Genomic DNA, 18,583 nt, shown 5'->3' on the forward strand with positions numbered 1-18,583 from the left:
GTGGGTAGGATAGGTAAGACCTGCAGGCTTTGTCTCTTAGAAGTTAGTCTGCTGGAAGGATCATTAGTTTCCCTCGGCGGGTACTGACAGAGGATACGACGTGAACGCTGATCCATTGACCCCCAGGATGCCATTAATACGTAGAAGTATATTGTTACATTTGAAACATGTTTGACATCTTTAATCTTTTCTTTTTTTTACAAAATAAACTGTTTTATTAATATTATTTTCTTATAAATTACTCTTGTCAAACAATAAGTAGTCTATAGAGAGAAGCTTGTTATCAAAGTAATTTACTTCTTTATTTCCAATAAATAATCATTAAATGGGGTGTTGTTCAGAATAATCCTCATTATTATCACGTTACTAAAGGTAGACTATAGTCACAATGGAATAGCTACACTAGCGCCATCAAGTGGCCACTGCTGCGATGACATATAGAGAGTGTGTGCGTGCATGTGTAGGTGTGTGTGTGTGTGTGTGACAGAAGAACTTGGACAGAAGATGAACAAAAAGAAAGTGACCAAACCAGTGGATTTATTTGAAAATAAGATCAGGGAACATCAAAGTGAAGAGAGTGAGTGAACAGAATGTTCAAACTTTATTTAAATGTTCATTTTTACTAATTGTTTAGGCTTTCTTCAGCTGCCGATATGGAATTATCTCACCCTTGAATTCTAGAGTTAAAAGTACAATTACTTTGTTTAAATACATGTTGTTTATTAGTTTTGTTGAGAGATTTTCCTTCTTTAACATCTAAATGATGTGTTTCCATGCTTTACTTTTAAAATCAGGATCTAAAAAGTGATTTCAAGATTTACTGCAGGAATCCACAACTTTCTTTGCATCAGGATCAGTTCAATGTGGAAACTGTTGTCATGGAACGACTTCAGAAAACAACAATTAAAATTGATAATAACATGAGCAGCAAAACAATGAACCATTAGTTGTATCTTTGAATAGATTGTTCCTCTTCAGGTCAGGATGTTTCAAGAATGAATCGAGCTGTAAAAATTAAAACCTTGTATTGAAGTCATTTGAAGTCTTAACATCTTAACATTCATCTTCTTGGTTGATCTTCAAGTTATTTCCCTCTGTTTCTTCTGAGAGTCACTGTGGTAGTCACTCCTCAGTCGCAGCTTTTCAAATCTGTCAGGATGATCCAGATAATCCTGATCCTCCATCAAGTTCCTGTTGTCGTTGGACAGTAGGAGGCGCTGCTGTGTGTGAGTCCAGTGAGAGTGAAGACTGAGAGAAGAAGAGACATGAGGTGATGATGGTGGAAGAACGTTGTCTTGACGATCATATACTGATCCAAACTGAGACGAGTCAATGTTCTGTCAACATTCTTCTGAGAACTTGAGAGAAGAACCATGTGACTGAAACATCCCAGAATCATCTTGAATGTCAGATTTGAAGATGAAGTCAGCAGCTAAACTAGCATGTAGCTAACATGAGTCTAGTCTAGTTGTGATGAAGATGTTCAAGTGAACACATGATTCAATATGAAGTGATTCATGTGTGAAATGATGTTTAAAGTGACTCATCATTGTGAGTTGATGATCAAACTCACGTCTGATTTCAAATATTTGACAGAAATATTTCTTTGTTCTCCACTGACAGTCAAACTGAAACAATGTTGATGTTGAAGCTCCTGAAGAGTTTTGAGCTGAAGGACTTGAAGATTTGGAATCAGAGCTTCACTTGATACTGTAACTGTGAGTCTTTAACATCTGCACGTTTGTTCTGGAATCTTCTTCATCAAGTCCATGTCCACAAAGACCTTCAACTGCTGTGTCAGCAGATGAGCTTTGATGTTGAAGTCAATCAATGGAATCAAACTCACCATTCATGGATGAAGGTCTAACATATCTGGTCCACAGTCATTCAGCCTGGAGGAAGAAAGAGTCAGAAGATCAGATTCATTTGATTCAGATGTTTCATGAATATTGTTTCATTCTCAGTGGACGACTCAGTCAAGACTGTTGATGACAACAAAGATGGATCTATAAACAGGCTGCTCAGTCTCAACTGTCTCCTTCATGCTTCCACTGGTGTCCAGCAGGAGAACATGGAGGAACTCAGAGTTAGATTCATGTGCTCAGTTCAGATGAAGAGTCTGAGCATCAAATGTTCAGTCTGAAGATCTTTGGAGTTCAGTCAGTGAGTTCTGCTGCTCTGTTCATACCTGAGAGTCTCCAGTCTCCAGTCTGGACTCTTCAGTCCAGCAGACAGCAGCTCCAGTCCTGGTCCTCCTGGATGATTGAAGCTCAGGTCCAGTTCTCTCAGGTGGGATGGGTTCAATGTCAGAGCTGAGGCCAGAGAAGAACAACCTCTCTCTGAGATCTGACACCATGACAGACTGAAATGAAGGAGAAACACTTTTAGAAACTTATCAGAACCAAGAGGAGATGATGTTCTGACCTGAGAGTCTCCAGGTGACAGTGTGGACTCTTCAGTCCAGCAGACAGCAGCTCCACTCCTGGATCCTGCAGCTTGTTGTAACTCAGGTCCAGTAGAGTCAGACTAGAGGACGGAGAGCTGAGGACTGAGGACAGAAGTGAACAACTTCTCTCTGACAGTTGACAGTAGTTCAGCCTGTGAAAGAGACGAGTTTCATCAACAAGTGACTTTTTCAATTCTTTATTTAAAAACAATCAACTATTTACTTTCATAAGATCATGGTCACATGTTTGTTTGAATATTTATCAGGTTGGTATAAATGAGGGTGAAATGTTGAACATGACGACAGAAACACAAACATGAAGAAGGAGTAACAACAATGTTGAGGTTGTGGTTTGTTGTTAAATATTTAATTTAGAAAAACAGACTTTCCTACAAACTAGTGAGACATCATTGATTTATGCTGAATTGTTGGAACATGAACAAGTATTTCAGTGAATGTTTTCATGTGATAAACTTGATCTTGATTAATCAAATTAAATAAAATGAAGTGTTTTTCAACATTCAGTTCATGAGCTGAAAATAAATAATACTTCAACAGGAAGTGACATTTATAAACACATCGTCTGCGAACAAGGAAATCTGGCTCAGTTGCTTCATCAACCAGGAAACAAGAGCTGAGACGACACTCGTCTAGTTTCTCTCCAGATATTAGAAACATGACATTTATTTATATCTTCATTTCTCCTGAGAGACAAGAAACCAGATGAACTGTGGACCAGACATGAAGAGAGAAGATGATGTTCTGACCTGAGAGTCTCCAGGTGACAGTGTGGACTCTTCAGTCCAGCAGACAGCAGCTCCACTCCTGGATCCTGCAGTTTGTTGTCACTCAGGTCCAGTAGAGTCAGACTAGAGGACGGAGAGCTGAGGACTGAGGACAGAAGGGAACAACTTCTCTCTGACAGTCCACAACTGCTCAGCCTGTGAAAGAGACGAGTTTCATCAACAAGTGACTTTTTCAATTTTCTATTTGACAAGAATTGAAAGAGTTTATTTAAAGACAAACTCAACTATTTCCATTGATAAGATCTTCAGTTGTGGTTTGTTGTCTGCTTCCTCTCTAATATAGTTCAGTCAAAGTTTCTTTCAAACCTTTGATACCAACTATTGACACGTCATTGATTCATGCTGGACTTTTGAACATCAACAAGTGTTTGATTGAATGTGTTCATGTTATGGTTGATTTGATGTTGATGGACCAGATGAAGAGAAACTATGGAAGTATATCAGTGCCATCACAATATTGAATGGTTTCAACCTTTCAAATGTTGAATTACTTTTTTGAATAATTGAAGATTAAATAATTAAATGCTTTGTATATTAAAGGTTTTATTAATTTAATTGAATAATAAAAACAATATTTTTTAATTGAGTAAAGGTTTTTGTCACAGATATAGTTTAGTATTGTTATCAACAAGTATCCTTTTAAATTCATTATAAAAATGTCAGTGTTTAAAATCCAATATAAATTTTAACCCTTGAGTTTTGAAGACGTAAAAAAATAAAATAAATAACGTCTGTGTTTTGAAGAGCTAAAGAATATTTATATTTTAATGTTGGAGTTTTGAAGAGGTTTTTACCTAATAATAATCATAATAATATTAATTTAATGTTGGAGTTTAGAAGAGGTAAAAAAAAATAATTATATTTTAATGTTGGAGTTTTGAAGAAGTAAAAAATATTTATATTTTAATGTTTTATTTTTGAAGAGGTACAAAATATTTATATTTGAATGTTGTAGTTTTGAAGAGGTAAAAAATATTTATATTTTAATGTTGTCGTTTTTTTGTACCTCTTCAAAACTATAACATTAAAAAAAATGTTGCCCAAATGTGTAAAATGTTGTTTTTTGAAGGCTCGAAAAAGTTGTAAAATATAAATATTTTGTACCTCTTCTTAATGTTGGAGTTTTGAAGAGGTAAAAAGAAAAAGAAAAAAAAAAGAATATTTTAAAGTTGTATTTTTATTTATTTTTTTATTTATTTTACCTCTTCAAAACTACAACATTAAAATATATATATATATATATATATATATACAGTGCCTTGCGAAAGTATTCGGCCCCCTTGAACCTTTCAACATTTCGCCACATTTCAGGCTTCAAACATAAAGATATAAAATTTTAATTTTTTGTCATGAATCAACAACAAGTGGGACACAATCGTGAAGTGGAACGAAATTTATTGGATAATTTAAACTTTTTTAACAAATAAAAAACTGAAAAGTGGGGCGTGCAATATTATTCGGCCCCCTTGCGCTAATACTTTGAAGCGCCACCTTTTGCTGCAATTACAGCTTCAAGTCGCTTGGGGTATGTCTCTATCAGTTTTGCACATCGAGAGACTGGAATTCTTGCCCATTCTTCCTTGCAAAACAGCTCGAGCTCAGTGAGGTTGGATGGAGAGCGTTTGTGAACAGCAGTCTTCAGCTCTTTCCACAGATTCTCGATTGGATTCAGGTCTGGACTTTGACTTGGCCATTCTAACACCTGGATACGTCTATTTGTGAACCATTCCATTGTAGATTTGGCTTTATGTTTTGGATCATTGTCCTGTTGGAAGATAAATCTCCGTCCCAGTCTCAGGTCTTTTGCAGACTCCAACAGGTTTTCTTCCAGAATGGTCCTGTATTTGGCTCCATCCATCTTCCCATCAATTTTAGCCATCTTCCCTGTCCCTGCTGAAGAAAAGCAGGCCCAAACCATGATGCTGCCACCACCATGTTTGACAGTGGGGATGGTGTGTTCAGGGTGATGAGCTGTGTTGCTTTTACGCCAAACATATCGTTTTGCATTGTGGCCAAAAAGTTCGATTTTGGTTTCATCTGACCAGAGCACCTTCTTCCACATGTTTGGTGTGTCTCCCAGGTGGCTTGTGGCAAACTTTAAACAAGACTTTTTATGGATATCTTTGAGAAATGGCTTTCTTCTTGCCACTCTTCCATAAAGGCCAGATTTGTGCAGTGCACGACTGATTGTTGTCCTATGGACAGACTCTCCCACCTCAGCTGTAGTTATCTGCAGTTCATCCAGAGTGATCATGGGCCTCTTGGCTGCATCTCTGATCAGTCTTCTCCTTGTTTGAGATGAAAGTTTGGAGGGACGGCCGGGTCTTGGTAGATTTGCAGTGGTCTGATACTCCTTCCATTTCAATATAATTGCTTGCACAGTGCTCCTTGAGATGTTTAAAGCTTGGGAAATCTTTTTGTATCCAAATCCGGCTTTAAACTTCTCCACAACAGTATCTCGGACCTGCCTGGTGTGTTCCTTTGTCTTCATGGTTCTCTCTGCGCTTTAAACAGAACCCTGAGACTATCAAAGAGCAGCTGCATTTATACGGAGACTTGATTACACACAGGTGCATTCTATTTATCATCATCAGTCATTTAGGACAACATTGGATCATTCAAAGATCCTCACTGAACTTCTGGAGTGAGTTTGCTGCACTGAAAGTAAAGGGGCCGAATAATATTGCACGCCCCACTTTTCAGTTTTTTATTTGTTAAAAAAGTTTAAATTATCCAAAAAATTTCGTTCCACTTCACGATTGTGTCCCACTTGTTGTTGATTCATGACAAAAAATTAAAATTTTATATCTTTATGTTTGAAGCCTGAAATGTGGCGAAATGTTGAAAGGTTCAAGGGGGCCGAATACTTTCGCAAGGCACTGTATATACAATGATTTATTAAGATGATATTTTTATAAACTACGTAACATCTTTACCTGCTACACAAACATACAAATGTATCTATGAGCTGCTTCACTGAAGAACAAAGTGATGACAGACTTTGACTCGTGTTTCCACCTCTGACTTTACATTTGAGCTTTGATGATGTAGAAAAGATGATGTTCTGACCTGAGAGTCTCCAGGTGACAGTGTGGACTCTTCAGTCCAGCAGACAGCAGCTCCACTCCTGGATCCTGCAGCTTGTTGTCACTCAGGTCCAGTAGAGTCAGACTAGAGGACGGAGAGCTGAGGACTGAGGACAGAAGTGAACAACTTCTCTCTGACAGTCGACATCTGTTCAGCCTGTGAAAGAGACGAGTTTCATCAACAAGTGACTTTTTCAATTCTTTATTTAAAAACAATCAACTATTTACTTTCATAAGATCATGGTCACATGTTTGTTTGAATATTTATCAGGTTGGTATAAATGAGGGTGAAATGTTGAACATGACGACAGAAACACAAACATGAAGAAGGAGTAACAACAATGTTGAGGTTGTGGTTTGTTGTTAAATATTTACTTTGGAAAAACAGACTTTCCTACAAACTAGTGAGACATCATTGATTTATGCTGAATTGTTGGAACATGAACAAGTATTTCAGTGAATGTTTTCACGTGATCAACTTGATCTTGATTAATCAAATTAAATTAAATAAAGTGTTTTTCAACATTCAGTTCATGAGCTGAAAATAAATAATACTTCAACAGGAAGTGACATTTATCAACACATCGTCTGCGAACAAGGAAATCTGGCTCAGTTGCTTCATCAACCAGGAAACAAGAGCTGAGACGACACTCGTCTAGTTTCTCTCCAGATATTAGAAACATGACATTTATTTCTATCTTCATTTCTCCTGAGAGACAAGAAACCAGATGAACTGTGGACCAGACATGAAGAGAGAAGATGATGAACAGTCACATGTCAGGAGAATGATCACAGATACCATCAGCACAATGGATTCAACAAGAAATGGAGACACATGTGTTCAGTGTGAAGTGAAGTAGTTGTAGATGAGCCTCACAAATCATTGGAGAAAGACATTTCTTACCAACATGTTAGTTTTCACACCCGTATATAACCTGAGCACAAATATTGATATTTTCTTACAACACACTTGGTTGTCACGTCAATACTTCATCTCTCCTGTCCTGTTTGTGGGGGCGCTAATCCTCTAAATGAGGGTGAAGAAGTCGTAACCAGCGGCTGATGAAGATGACGAGTTAACAATAGTGTCAGTACACGATGAGGGCAGCCTACACTGTACAAAAACAAACAACTCACCACACATGGATTTCCTAAATGTTACAAAATAAAATGTTCATATCTGGATCTACTACCTGAAAGAATCAATAATCAAACAGAAATATCTTCTTCACATTTGAAGTGAATCTTACAGCAAATGACATCAACTTTCATTGATCTCTTTACATCCACCACACATGATGACTTTAAGCACGTCTTTAAAATGATCATCAATATATGATTTGACTGTTAACTGATGCTTATACAAAACTATACTTTCTATACGTGAGTGTCAGTGAAATTAAGTTATTTATAATTGTATTATTGATCTTTATTTTATAATGATTTTATTCACACAGTTGCAACATTAAATTCAAGTAAAAACAGTCATTTATTGTGAACAATTGACTTTGAAATGACTTGTTAATGTGGTTCAGTTAGTCAAAGTCACCACTCTGAGTGTTTTCTCTGTCACAAGACAAATGTATTTATGATTCCTTTAATAATACTGACGTGTACAAAATACTTATAAAGTGAACAAAGATCTGCTGTTTTTTTGTTTATGTTTTAAGTCTCCGTTGATGGTTGTTTTGACTCTGTTGGTTTGGACTGTTGCTGAATGAATTGGAGTCTCAGTAAAAGACATGACAAACAAAACTTATTGGCTTCAATGTACATTTATGAACATATTTAGGTTCAAAAGAACCCTAAAGTAAGTAAAGTAGTGAAAGAAACTTCATGATAAATTGAAGAACAATGTAAGAATGATGCGATTAGTCGACTTAATGGTTGATAGTTTGGTGACCAGTCGACTGTTAAAATAGTCGTAGACCTCATGAACAACAGATGAACCATAAGGATAACCATAATAATCTATGAGCTGCTTCACTGAAGAACAAAGTGATGACAGACTTTGACTCGTGTTTCCACCTCTGACTTTACATTTGAGCTTTGATGATGTAGAGAAGATGATGTTCTGACCTGAGAGTCTCCAGGTGACAGTGTGGACTCTTCAGTCCAGCAGACAGCAGCTCCACTCCTGGATCCTGCAGCTTGTTGTCACTCAGGTCCAGTAGAGTCAGACTAGAGGACGGAGAGCTGAGAACTGAGGACAGAAGTGAACAACTTCTCTCTGAAAGTCGACATCTGATCAGCCTGTGAAAGAGACGAGTTTCATCAACAAGTGACTTTTTCAATTTTCTATTTGACAAGAATTGAAAGAGTTTATTTAAAGACAAACTCAACTATTTCCATTGATAAGATCTTCAGTTGTGGTTTGTTGTCTGCTTCCTCTCTAATATAGTTCAGTCAAAGTTTCTTTCAAACCTTTGATACCAACTATTGACACGTCATTGATTCATGCTGGACTTTTGAACATCAACAAGTGTTTGATTGAATGTGTTCATGTTATGGTTGATTTGATGTTGATGGACCAGATGAAGAGAAACTATGGAAGTATATCAGTGCCATCACAATATTGAATGATTTCAACCTTTCAAATGTTGAATTACTTTTTTGAATAATTGAATATTAAATAATTAAACGATTTGTATATTAAAGATTTTATTAATTTAATTGAATAATAAAAACAATATTTTTTAATTGAGTCAAGTTTTTTTCCACACATATAGTTTAATATTGTTATCAACAAATATCCTTTTAAATTCATTATAAAAATGTCAAAGTGTTTAAAATCCAATATAAATTTTAACCCTCGAGTTTTGAAAAGGTAAAAAAATAAAATAAATAACATCTATGTTTTGAAGAGGTAAAAAATATTTATATATTAATGTTGTAGTTTTGAAGAGGTAAAAAAAAAAAAAATAATAATAATATTATTTTAATGTTGGAGTTTTGAAGAGGTAGAAAAAAAATAAATAATAATAATATTTTAACGTTGGAGTGTTGAAGAAAAAAAAGAATATTTTAATGTTTGAGTTTTGAAGAGGTAAAAAATATTTATATTTGAATGTTGTAGTTTTGAAGAGGAAAAAAATATTTATATTTGAATGTTGTAGTTTTGAAGAGGTAAACAATATTTATATTTTAATGTTGTAGTTTTTTTGTACCTCTTCAAAACTATAACATTAAAAAATTATTGCCCAAATGTGTAAAATGTTGTTTTTTGAAGGCTTGAAAAAGTTGTAAAATATAAATATTTTGTACCTCTTCAAAACAACAACATTAAAATATAAATATTTTTACCTCTTCTTAATGTTGGAGTTTTGAAGAGGTAAACCAAATAATAATAATAATAATAATAATATTTTAATGTTGGAGTTTTGAAGAGGTAGAAAAAAAAGAAAATAAAAGAATATTTTAACGTTGGAGTTTTGAAGAAAAAAAAGAATATTTTAATGTTTGAGTTTTGAAGAGGTAAAAAATATTTATATTTTAATGTTGTAGTTTTGAAGAGGAAAAAAATATTTATATTTGAATGTTGTAGTTTTGAAGAGGTAAACAATATTTATATTTTAATGTTGTAGTTTTTTTGTACCTCTTCAAAACTATAACATTAAAAAATTGTTGCCCAAATGTGTAAAATGTTGTTTTTTGAAGGCTCGAAAAAGTTGTGAAATATTAATATTTTGTACCTCTTCAAAACAACAACATAAAAATATAAATATTTTTACCTCTTCTTAATGTTGTAGTTTTGAAGAGGTAAACAAAAAAATTAACGTACGAGTTTTGAAGAGGTAAAAAAAATAATAATAAAAGAATATTTTAAAGTTGTATTTTTTTTTTTTTTCTTTTTTTTTACGTCTTCAAAACTACAACATTAAAATATATATATATATATATATATTTTTTACCTCTTCAAATCTACAACGTTAAAATAAATATTTTTTACCTCTTTTTTTTACCTCTTCAAAACACAGACATTATAAAAATACTGGTATGGAATAATAGATTAAAAAAATCGAGATTCAATATTTTTAACAAGTATCCTTTTAAATTTATTTTTTAAACATGTTTAAAATCCAATATATAATATATATATATTATACTCTATGTCTAAAAAATGTTTCCATTATTCAATGAAAACAAAACCAACCTTTCAATATTTTAATTATTGAATTCAATTATTCAGAAAATAATTATTTGGTTAAAAAAATACAACATTTCAATAAAATTAAATGTTAAATTCAATCCTTCAATTCTCTGATGACACTGATCTACTTGCATAAGAAACAAAGCAAATGTTTTTCAATATTCAGTTCATGAGCTGAAAACAGATTCAACTGCTCCAACAGGAAGTGACATTTATCAACACGTCATATTTAAAGTAGGAAATCTACACTTTTCTCTCTTAATGTTTACCTTGAAAATGTTGAAAACCATGATCAACTTGATGAGACTGATTGTTGCAACAGTCACATGTCAGGAGAATGATCACAGATACCATCAGCACAATGGATTCAACAAGAAATGGAGACACATGTGTTCAGTGTGAAGTGAAGTAGTTGTAGATGAGCCTCACAAATCATTGGAGAAAGACATTTCTTACCAACATGTTAGTTTTCACACCCGTATATAACCTGAGCACAAATATTGATATTTTCTTACAACACACTTGGTTGTCACGTCAATACTTCATCTCTCCTGTCCTGTTTGTGGGGGCGCTAATCCTCTAAATGAGGGTGAAGAAGTCGTAACCAGCGGCTGATGAAGATGACGAGTTAACAATAGTGTCAGTACACGATGAGGGCAGCCTACACTGTACAAAAACAAACAACTCACCACACATGGATTTCCTAAATGTTACAAAATAAAATGTTCATATCTGGATCTACTACCTGAAAGAATCAATAATCAAACAGAAATATCTTCTTCACATTTGAAGTTAATCTTACAGCAAATGACATCAACTTTCATTGATCTCTTTACATCCACCACACATGATGACTTTAACCACGTCTTTAAAATGATCATCAATATATGATTTGACTGTTAACTGATGCTTTTACAAAACTATACTTTCTATACGTGAGTGTCAGTGAAATTAAGTTATTTATAATTGTATTATTGATCTTTATTTTATAATGATTTTATTCACACAGTTGCAACATTAAATTCAAGTAAAAACAGTCATTTATTGTAAACAATTGACTTTGAAATGACTTGTTAATGTGGTTCAGTTCGTCAAAGTCACCACTCTGAGTGTTTTCTCTGTCACAAGACAAAAGTATTTATGATTCCTTTAATAATACTGACGTGTACAAAATACTTATTAAGTGAACAAAGATCTGCTGTTTTTTTGTTTATGTTTTAAGTCTCCGTTGATGGTTGTTTTGACTCTGTTGGTTTGGACTGTTGCTGAATGAATTGGAGTCTCAGTAAAAGACATGACAAACAAAACTTATTGGCTTCAATGTACATTTATGAACATATTTAGGTTCAAAAGAACCCTAAAGTAAGTAAAGTAGTTAAAGAAACTTCATGATAAATTGAAGAACAATGTAAGAATGATGCGATTAGTCGACTTAATGGTTGATAGTTTGGTGACCAGTCGACTGTTAAAATAGTCGTAGACCTTATGAACAACAGATGAACCATAAGGATAACCATAATAATCTATGAGCTGCTTCACTGAAGAACAAAGTGATGACAGACTTTGACTCATGTTTCCACCTCTGACTTTACATTTGAGCTTTGATGATGTAGAAAAGATGATGTTCTGACCTGAGAGTCTCCAGGTGACAGTGTGGACTCTTCAGTCCAGCAGACAGCAGCTCCACTCCTGGATCCTGCAGCTTGTTGTTACTCAGGTCCAGTAGAGTCAGACTAGAGGACAGAGAGCTGAGGACTGAGGACAGAAGTGAACAACTTCTCTCTGACAGTTCACACCATCTCAGCCTGTGAAAGAGACGAGTTTCATCAACAAGTGACTTTTCAATTTTCTATTTGACAAGAATTGAAAGAGTTTATTTCAAGACAAACTCAACTATTTCCATTGATAAGATCTTCAGTTGTGGTTTGTTGTCTGCTTCCTCTCTAATATAGTTCAGTCAAAGTTTCTTTCAAACCTTTGATACCAATTATTGACACGTCATTGATTCATGCTGGACTTTTGAACATCAACAAGTGTTTGATTGAATGTGTTCATGTTATGGTTGATTTGATGTTGATGGACCAGATGAAGAGAAACTATGGAAGTATATCAGTGCCATCACAATATTGAATGGTTTCTACCTTTCAAATGTTGAATTACTTTTTTGAATAATTTAATTTTAAATAATTAAATGATTTGTATATTAAACGTTTTATTAATTTAATTGAATAATAAAAACAATATTTAGTAAAGGTTTTTTTCACACATATAGTTTAATATTCTTATTTAAATAATTTTAAAACACAATTTCCAGATTCAATACTTTTTAAATAGACGTATCAGTCTGAATAAGGAAAATAAGTGAATCAAGATTATGTATTTTTGAATTATTATAAATTCGAATATTTAACACTAAGTGTAAAAAAAATGTTTCCATTATTCAATGAAAACAAAACCAGCCTTTCAATATTTTAATTATTGTATTAAATTATTCAAAAAATAATTCTATGGATAAAAAAAATACAAAGTTTAAAAAAATGAAATGGTAAATTCAATCCTTCAATTCTCTGATGACACTGATCTACTTGCATAAGAAACAAAGCAAATGTTTTTCAATATTCAGTTCATGAGCTGAAAATAGATTCAACTGCTCCAACAGGAAGTGACATTTATACTGACGTGTAAAAAATACTTATTACGTGAACAAAGATCTGCTGTTTTTTTGTTTATGTTTTAAGTCTCCGTTGATGGTTGTTTTGACTCTGTTGGTTTGGACTGTTGCTGAATGAATTGGAGTCTCAGTAAAAGACATGACAAACAAAACTTATTGGCTTCAATGTACATTTATGAACATATTTAGCTTCAAAAGAAGCTTAAAGTAAGTAAAGTAGTTTTGTTTCATTAAAGAAACTTCATGATAAATTGAAGAAAAATGTAAGAATGATGCGATTAGTCGACTTAATGGTTGAATATTTGGTGAGCAGTCGACTGTTAAAATAGTCGTAGACCTCATGAACAACAGATGAACCATAAGAGAAGAACAGAGACAACAACGGTGGAAAAAACAAACAATGAAAACAAATCAAAGACAAACCTCAAGATTCCACTCTAAAGTGTTTTGTCTTCTACGAGACAGATGACGCGAGAACACTGGATAAAGAATATGAAGGACTGTTGTTTTGATTATTATTCATTTTCATTTAAAGTTGACGCTCGTTTGTTTATCATTACAATGATTTATTAAGATGATATTTTTATAAACTACGTAACATCTTTACCTGCTACACAAACATACAAATGTATCTATGAGCTGCTTCACTGAAGAACAAAGTGATGACAGACTTTGACTCGTGTTTCCACCTCTGACTTTACATTTGAGCTTTGATGATGTAGAAAAGATGATGTTCATACCTGAGAGTCTCCAGGTGACAGTGTGGACTCTTCAGTCCAGCAGACAGCAGCTCCACTCCTGGATCCTGCAGCTTGAAGTTTCTACTCAGGTCCAGTAGAGTCAGACTAGAGGACGGAGAGCTGAGGACTGAGGACAGAAGTGAACAACTTCTCTCTGACAGTCCACACCAGCTCAGCCTGTGAAAGAGACGAGTTTCATCAACAAGTGACTTTTTTAATTCTTTATTTAAAAACCATCAACTATTTACTTTCATAAGATCATGGTCACATGTTTGTTTGAATATTTATCAGGTTGGTATAAATGAGGGTGAAATGTTGAACATGACGACAGAAACACAAACATGAAGAAGGAGTAACAACAATGTTGAGGTTGTGGTTTGTTGTTAAATATTTACTTTAGAAAAACAGACTTTCCTACAAACTAGTGAGACATCATTGATTTATGCTGAATTGTTGGAACATGAACAAGTATTTCAGTGAATGTTTTCATGTGATCAACTTGATCTTGATTAATCAAATTAAATTAAATAAAGTGTTTTTCAACATTCCGTTCATGAGCTGAAAATAAATAATACTTCAACAGGAAGTGACATTTATCAACACATCGTCTGCGAACAAGGAAATCTGGCTCAGTTGCTTCATCAACCAGGAAACAAGAGCTGAGACGACACTCGTCTAGTTTCTCTCCAGATATTAGAAACAGGACATTTATTTATATCTTCATTTCTCCTGAGAGACAAGAAACCAGATGAACTGTGGACCAGACATGAAGAGAGAAGATGATGTTCTGACCTGAGAGTCTCCAGGTGACAGTGTGGACTCTTCAGTCCAGCAGACAGCAGCTCCACTCCTGGATCCTGCAGCTTGTAGTTGTGACTCAGGTCCAGTAGAGTCAGACTAGAGGACGGAGAGCTGAGGACTGAGGACAGAAGTGAACAACTTCTCTCTGACAGTTCACAGTTGTTCAGCCTGTGAAAGAGACGAGTTTCATCAACAAGTGACTTTTTCAATTTTCTATTTGACAAGAATTGAAAGAGTTTATTTCAAGACAAACTCAACTATTTCCATTGATAAGATCTTCAGTTGTGGTTTGTTGTCTGCTTCCTCTCTAATATAGTTCAGTCAAAATTTCTTTCAAACCTTTGATACCAACTATTGACACGTCATTGATTCATGCTGGACTTTTGAACATCAACAAGTGTTTGATTGAATGTGTTCATGTTATGATTGATTTGATGTTGATGGACCAGATGAAGAGAAACTATGGAAGTATATCAGTGCCATCACAATATTGAATGGTTTCAACCTTTCAAATGTGGAATTACTTTTTTGAATAATTGAAGATTAAATAATTAATACATTTGTAAATTAAAGGTTGAATTTATTTTTATTGAAAAATAACAATAACATTTTAAATGAATAAAAGTGTTTTCACAAATATAGTTTAATATTGTTACTAACAAGTATCCTTTCAAATTCATTATAAAAATGTCAAAACGTTTAAAATCCAATATAAATTTTAACCCTTGAGTTTTGAAGAAAGTTGAAGTTTTGAAGAGGTAAAAAATATTTATATTTTAATGTTGTAGTTTTGAAGAGGTAAAAAATATTTATATTTTAATGTTGTAGTTTTTTTGTACCTCTTCAAAACTATAACATTAAAAAATTGTTGCCCAAATGTGTAAAATGTTGTTTTTTGAAGGCTTGAAAAAGTTGTAAAATATAAATATTTTGTACCTCTTCAAAACAACAACATTGAAATATAAATATTTTTACCTCTTCTTAATGTTGGAGTTTTGAAGAGGTAAACCAAAAAATAATTAACGTCTGAAAAAAGAATATTTTAACGTTGTATTTTTTTTTTTTTACCTCTTCAAAACTACAACATTAATATATATATATATATATATATATATATATTTACCTCTTCAAATCTACAACGTTAAAATATAAATATTTTTTAACCTCTTTTTTTTTACCTCTTCAAAACACAGACATTATATAAATGCTGGTATGGAATTATAAATTTAAAAAATCGAGATTCAATATTTTTAACAACTATCATTTAAATTTACTTTTTAAACGTGTTTAAAATCCAATATATAATATATTTATATTAAACTCTATGTGTAAAAAATGTTTCCATTATTCAAGAAAACAAAACCAACATTTCAATATTTATATTATTGAATTAAATTATTCAAAGAATAATTCTATGGTTAAAAAATACAATATTTAAATAAAATGAAATGTTAAATTCAATCCTTCAATTCTCTGATGACACTGATCTACTTGCATAAGAAACAAAGCAAATGTTTTTCAATATTCAGTTCATGAGCTGAAAATAGATTCAACTGCTCCAACAGGAAGTGACATTTATGAACATATTTAGCTTCAAAAGAATCTTAAAGTAATACCTGACATGAATATTTTAAATTAAATACATGCAGTCGGACAAAGAGGACTATGAAGACGAACCCCTTTGATTTTATTATTTATTTTTATAGAACACATTTCCTGAGAAAAAGACAAGAGTTGACCTTTTGTATGAAACAGTAAAGTTAAATAAAGCTGCATTTTTATTGATGTAACCTTCGTGGTTTTGTTTCATTCAAGAAACTTCATGTGAATTTAAGATGAAGATTTTGTAGAAATCAGGCTCAGAGCTGCTGTGAAGGTCACACATGCTAACTTAAGTTTATTTTCTATAAATAAATGTTGCGTACACATTCATTTGTGTAACGCAGTATAATTAATGAGGCCACATGTTTTAAATATGTTGTTTTGATTATTATTCATTTTCATTTAAAGTTGACGCTTGTTTGTTTATCATTACGATGATTTATTAAGATGATATTTTTATAAACTACGTAACATCTTTACTTTTCAATTCTCTATTTGACAAGACTGAACTAGTTACATCATAAAATCACATATTGTATGAATATTTGAGGAAGGTTTGTCTAAATTAGGATCAGTTTGTTAAACACGATGACAAACACAACAATCATCAAAGAGTAAATCAAACATTCATGTTTAGTTCATATCATCAGAAATGTTTGAACAACTTACAGAACTTTGTTTGCAGCTTGAACCACCGGCAGAAGCCTCTCAAGAGCCTCGTCTGAAGCATATCTTGAGTATTTCTTCAGGTCAAACTCGTCCAGATGTTCCTCTGAGGACAGTATGATGAAGGCCAGGGCCGAACATTGAGAAGAAGACATTTGAACATAGAGACCTCCTGATCTCATCTGCTGTTGGACCTCCTCCACCAGAGAAGTGTCCTTCACTTCATTCAGACAGTGGAACAGGTTGATGATTCTCTCTGGAGACACATCCTCACTTATCTTCTTCTTGATGAGCTGTGCTGTTTTGTGATTGGTCCAGGAGCTACTTCCTGTCTGTGTCAACAAACCTGGAAGGGGACTCTGGCTGGTCTGCAGAGAAAGACCCAGAAGAAAGCGCAGGAACAAGTCCAGATGTCCATTTGGACTTTTTAGAGTTTCATCTATTGCTGTCTGGTAGAACCTTTCTGTTTGACTTTTGTCGATTTCTGTCAGTTCGGATGTTAGTTTTGATTCCATCAGGTTGACTCCAGAGTTGATGAAGGTCTGGTGGACGTGAAGAGCAGCCAGAAACTCCTGAACACTCAGGTGGATGAAGCAGAACACCTTGTCCTGGTACAGTCCTCTCTCCTCTCTGAAGATCTGAGTGAACACTCCTGAGTAAACTGAAGCTGCTGAGATGTCGATGTCACACTCTGTGAGGTCTGACTTATAGAAGATCAAGTTTCCTCTCTGCAGATGCTCAAAAGCCAGTTTTCCCAGAGACTCCATCATCTCCCTGTTCTCAGGATCAGAAACTGTGTCAGTCCAAGATCCTCCGTCGAATTTAACCTTCTTGACTTTGAACTGAACCACCAGGAAGTAGATGAACATCTCAGTCAGGGTGTTGGGCAGCTGTCCTGTCTCTGTGATCTTCAACATGTCCAGAACTGTGGCAGTGATCCAGCAGAAGATCGGGATGTGACACATGATGTAGACGCTTCGTGACCTCCTGATGTGAGACATGATGCTGCTGGTCTGCTCCTCATCTCTGAACCTCTTCCTGAAGTACTCCTCCTTCTGGAGGTCATTGAACCCTCTGACCTCTGTCACCATGTCCACACACTCAGGAGGGATCTGATTGGCTGCTGCAGGTCGTGTGGTGATCCAGAGACGAGCTGAGGGAAGAAGATCCCCCCTGATGAGGTTTGTCAGCAGGACGTCTACTGAGGTGGACTCTGTAGCTTCTATCAGGCGCCGACTGTTGAGGAAGTCCAGAGGGAGTCGACACTCGTCCAGACCATCTAAGATGAACAGAACCTGGAGTCCTTCAAAGCTGCTGAGTCTGGATTCTCTGGTTTCAGGAAAGAAAAGATGAACAAGTTCCATCAAACTCAACTTCTTCTCTTTCAGCAGGTTCAGCTCTCTGAAGGTGAAAGGAAAGATGAGCTGAAAGTTCTGGTGGGCTTTGTCTTCAGCCCAGTCCAGAGTGACCTTCTGTGTCAGGAGGGTCTTCCCAATGCCAGCCACGCCCTTCGTCAGCAGTGTTCTGATTGGTCGTTCTCTGTCAGGTGAGGCTTTAAAGAGGTCTTCTTGTCTGATGGTGGTTTCTGGTCTGGTCTGGTTCCTGGTGGCTGCTT

At 34.5% G+C, this 18,583-nt stretch overlaps 1 protein-coding gene across 1 annotated transcript in view; it reads right to left on the bottom strand.

The window, feature by feature from the left end:
- The window catches only part of LOC148085195 (uncharacterized), a 224,433-nt gene that overhangs the window by 111,312 nt on the left and 94,538 nt on the right, over nt 1-18,583 (bottom strand). Inside the window, exons 17-23 of the mRNA XM_087783328.1 lie at nt 14,692-14,868; nt 13,900-14,076; nt 12,120-12,293; nt 8,418-8,591; nt 6,322-6,495; nt 3,214-3,387; nt 2,425-2,598 (exon numbers count right to left, since the gene is read on the bottom strand). Of these exons, the coding sequence (XP_087639454.1) occupies nt 2,425-2,598; nt 3,214-3,387; nt 6,322-6,495; nt 8,418-8,591; nt 12,120-12,293; nt 13,900-14,076; nt 14,692-14,868 (1,224 nt within the window). The remainder of the gene's footprint in view (nt 1-2,424; nt 2,599-3,213; nt 3,388-6,321; nt 6,496-8,417; nt 8,592-12,119; nt 12,294-13,899; nt 14,077-14,691; nt 14,869-18,583) is intronic.

This window comes from Callionymus lyra, chromosome 2 (genome assembly GCF_982586985.1).
Source record: "Callionymus lyra chromosome 2, fCalLyr1.hap1.1, whole genome shotgun sequence".
Taxonomy (NCBI): Eukaryota; Metazoa; Chordata; class Actinopteri; order Syngnathiformes; family Callionymidae; genus Callionymus; species Callionymus lyra.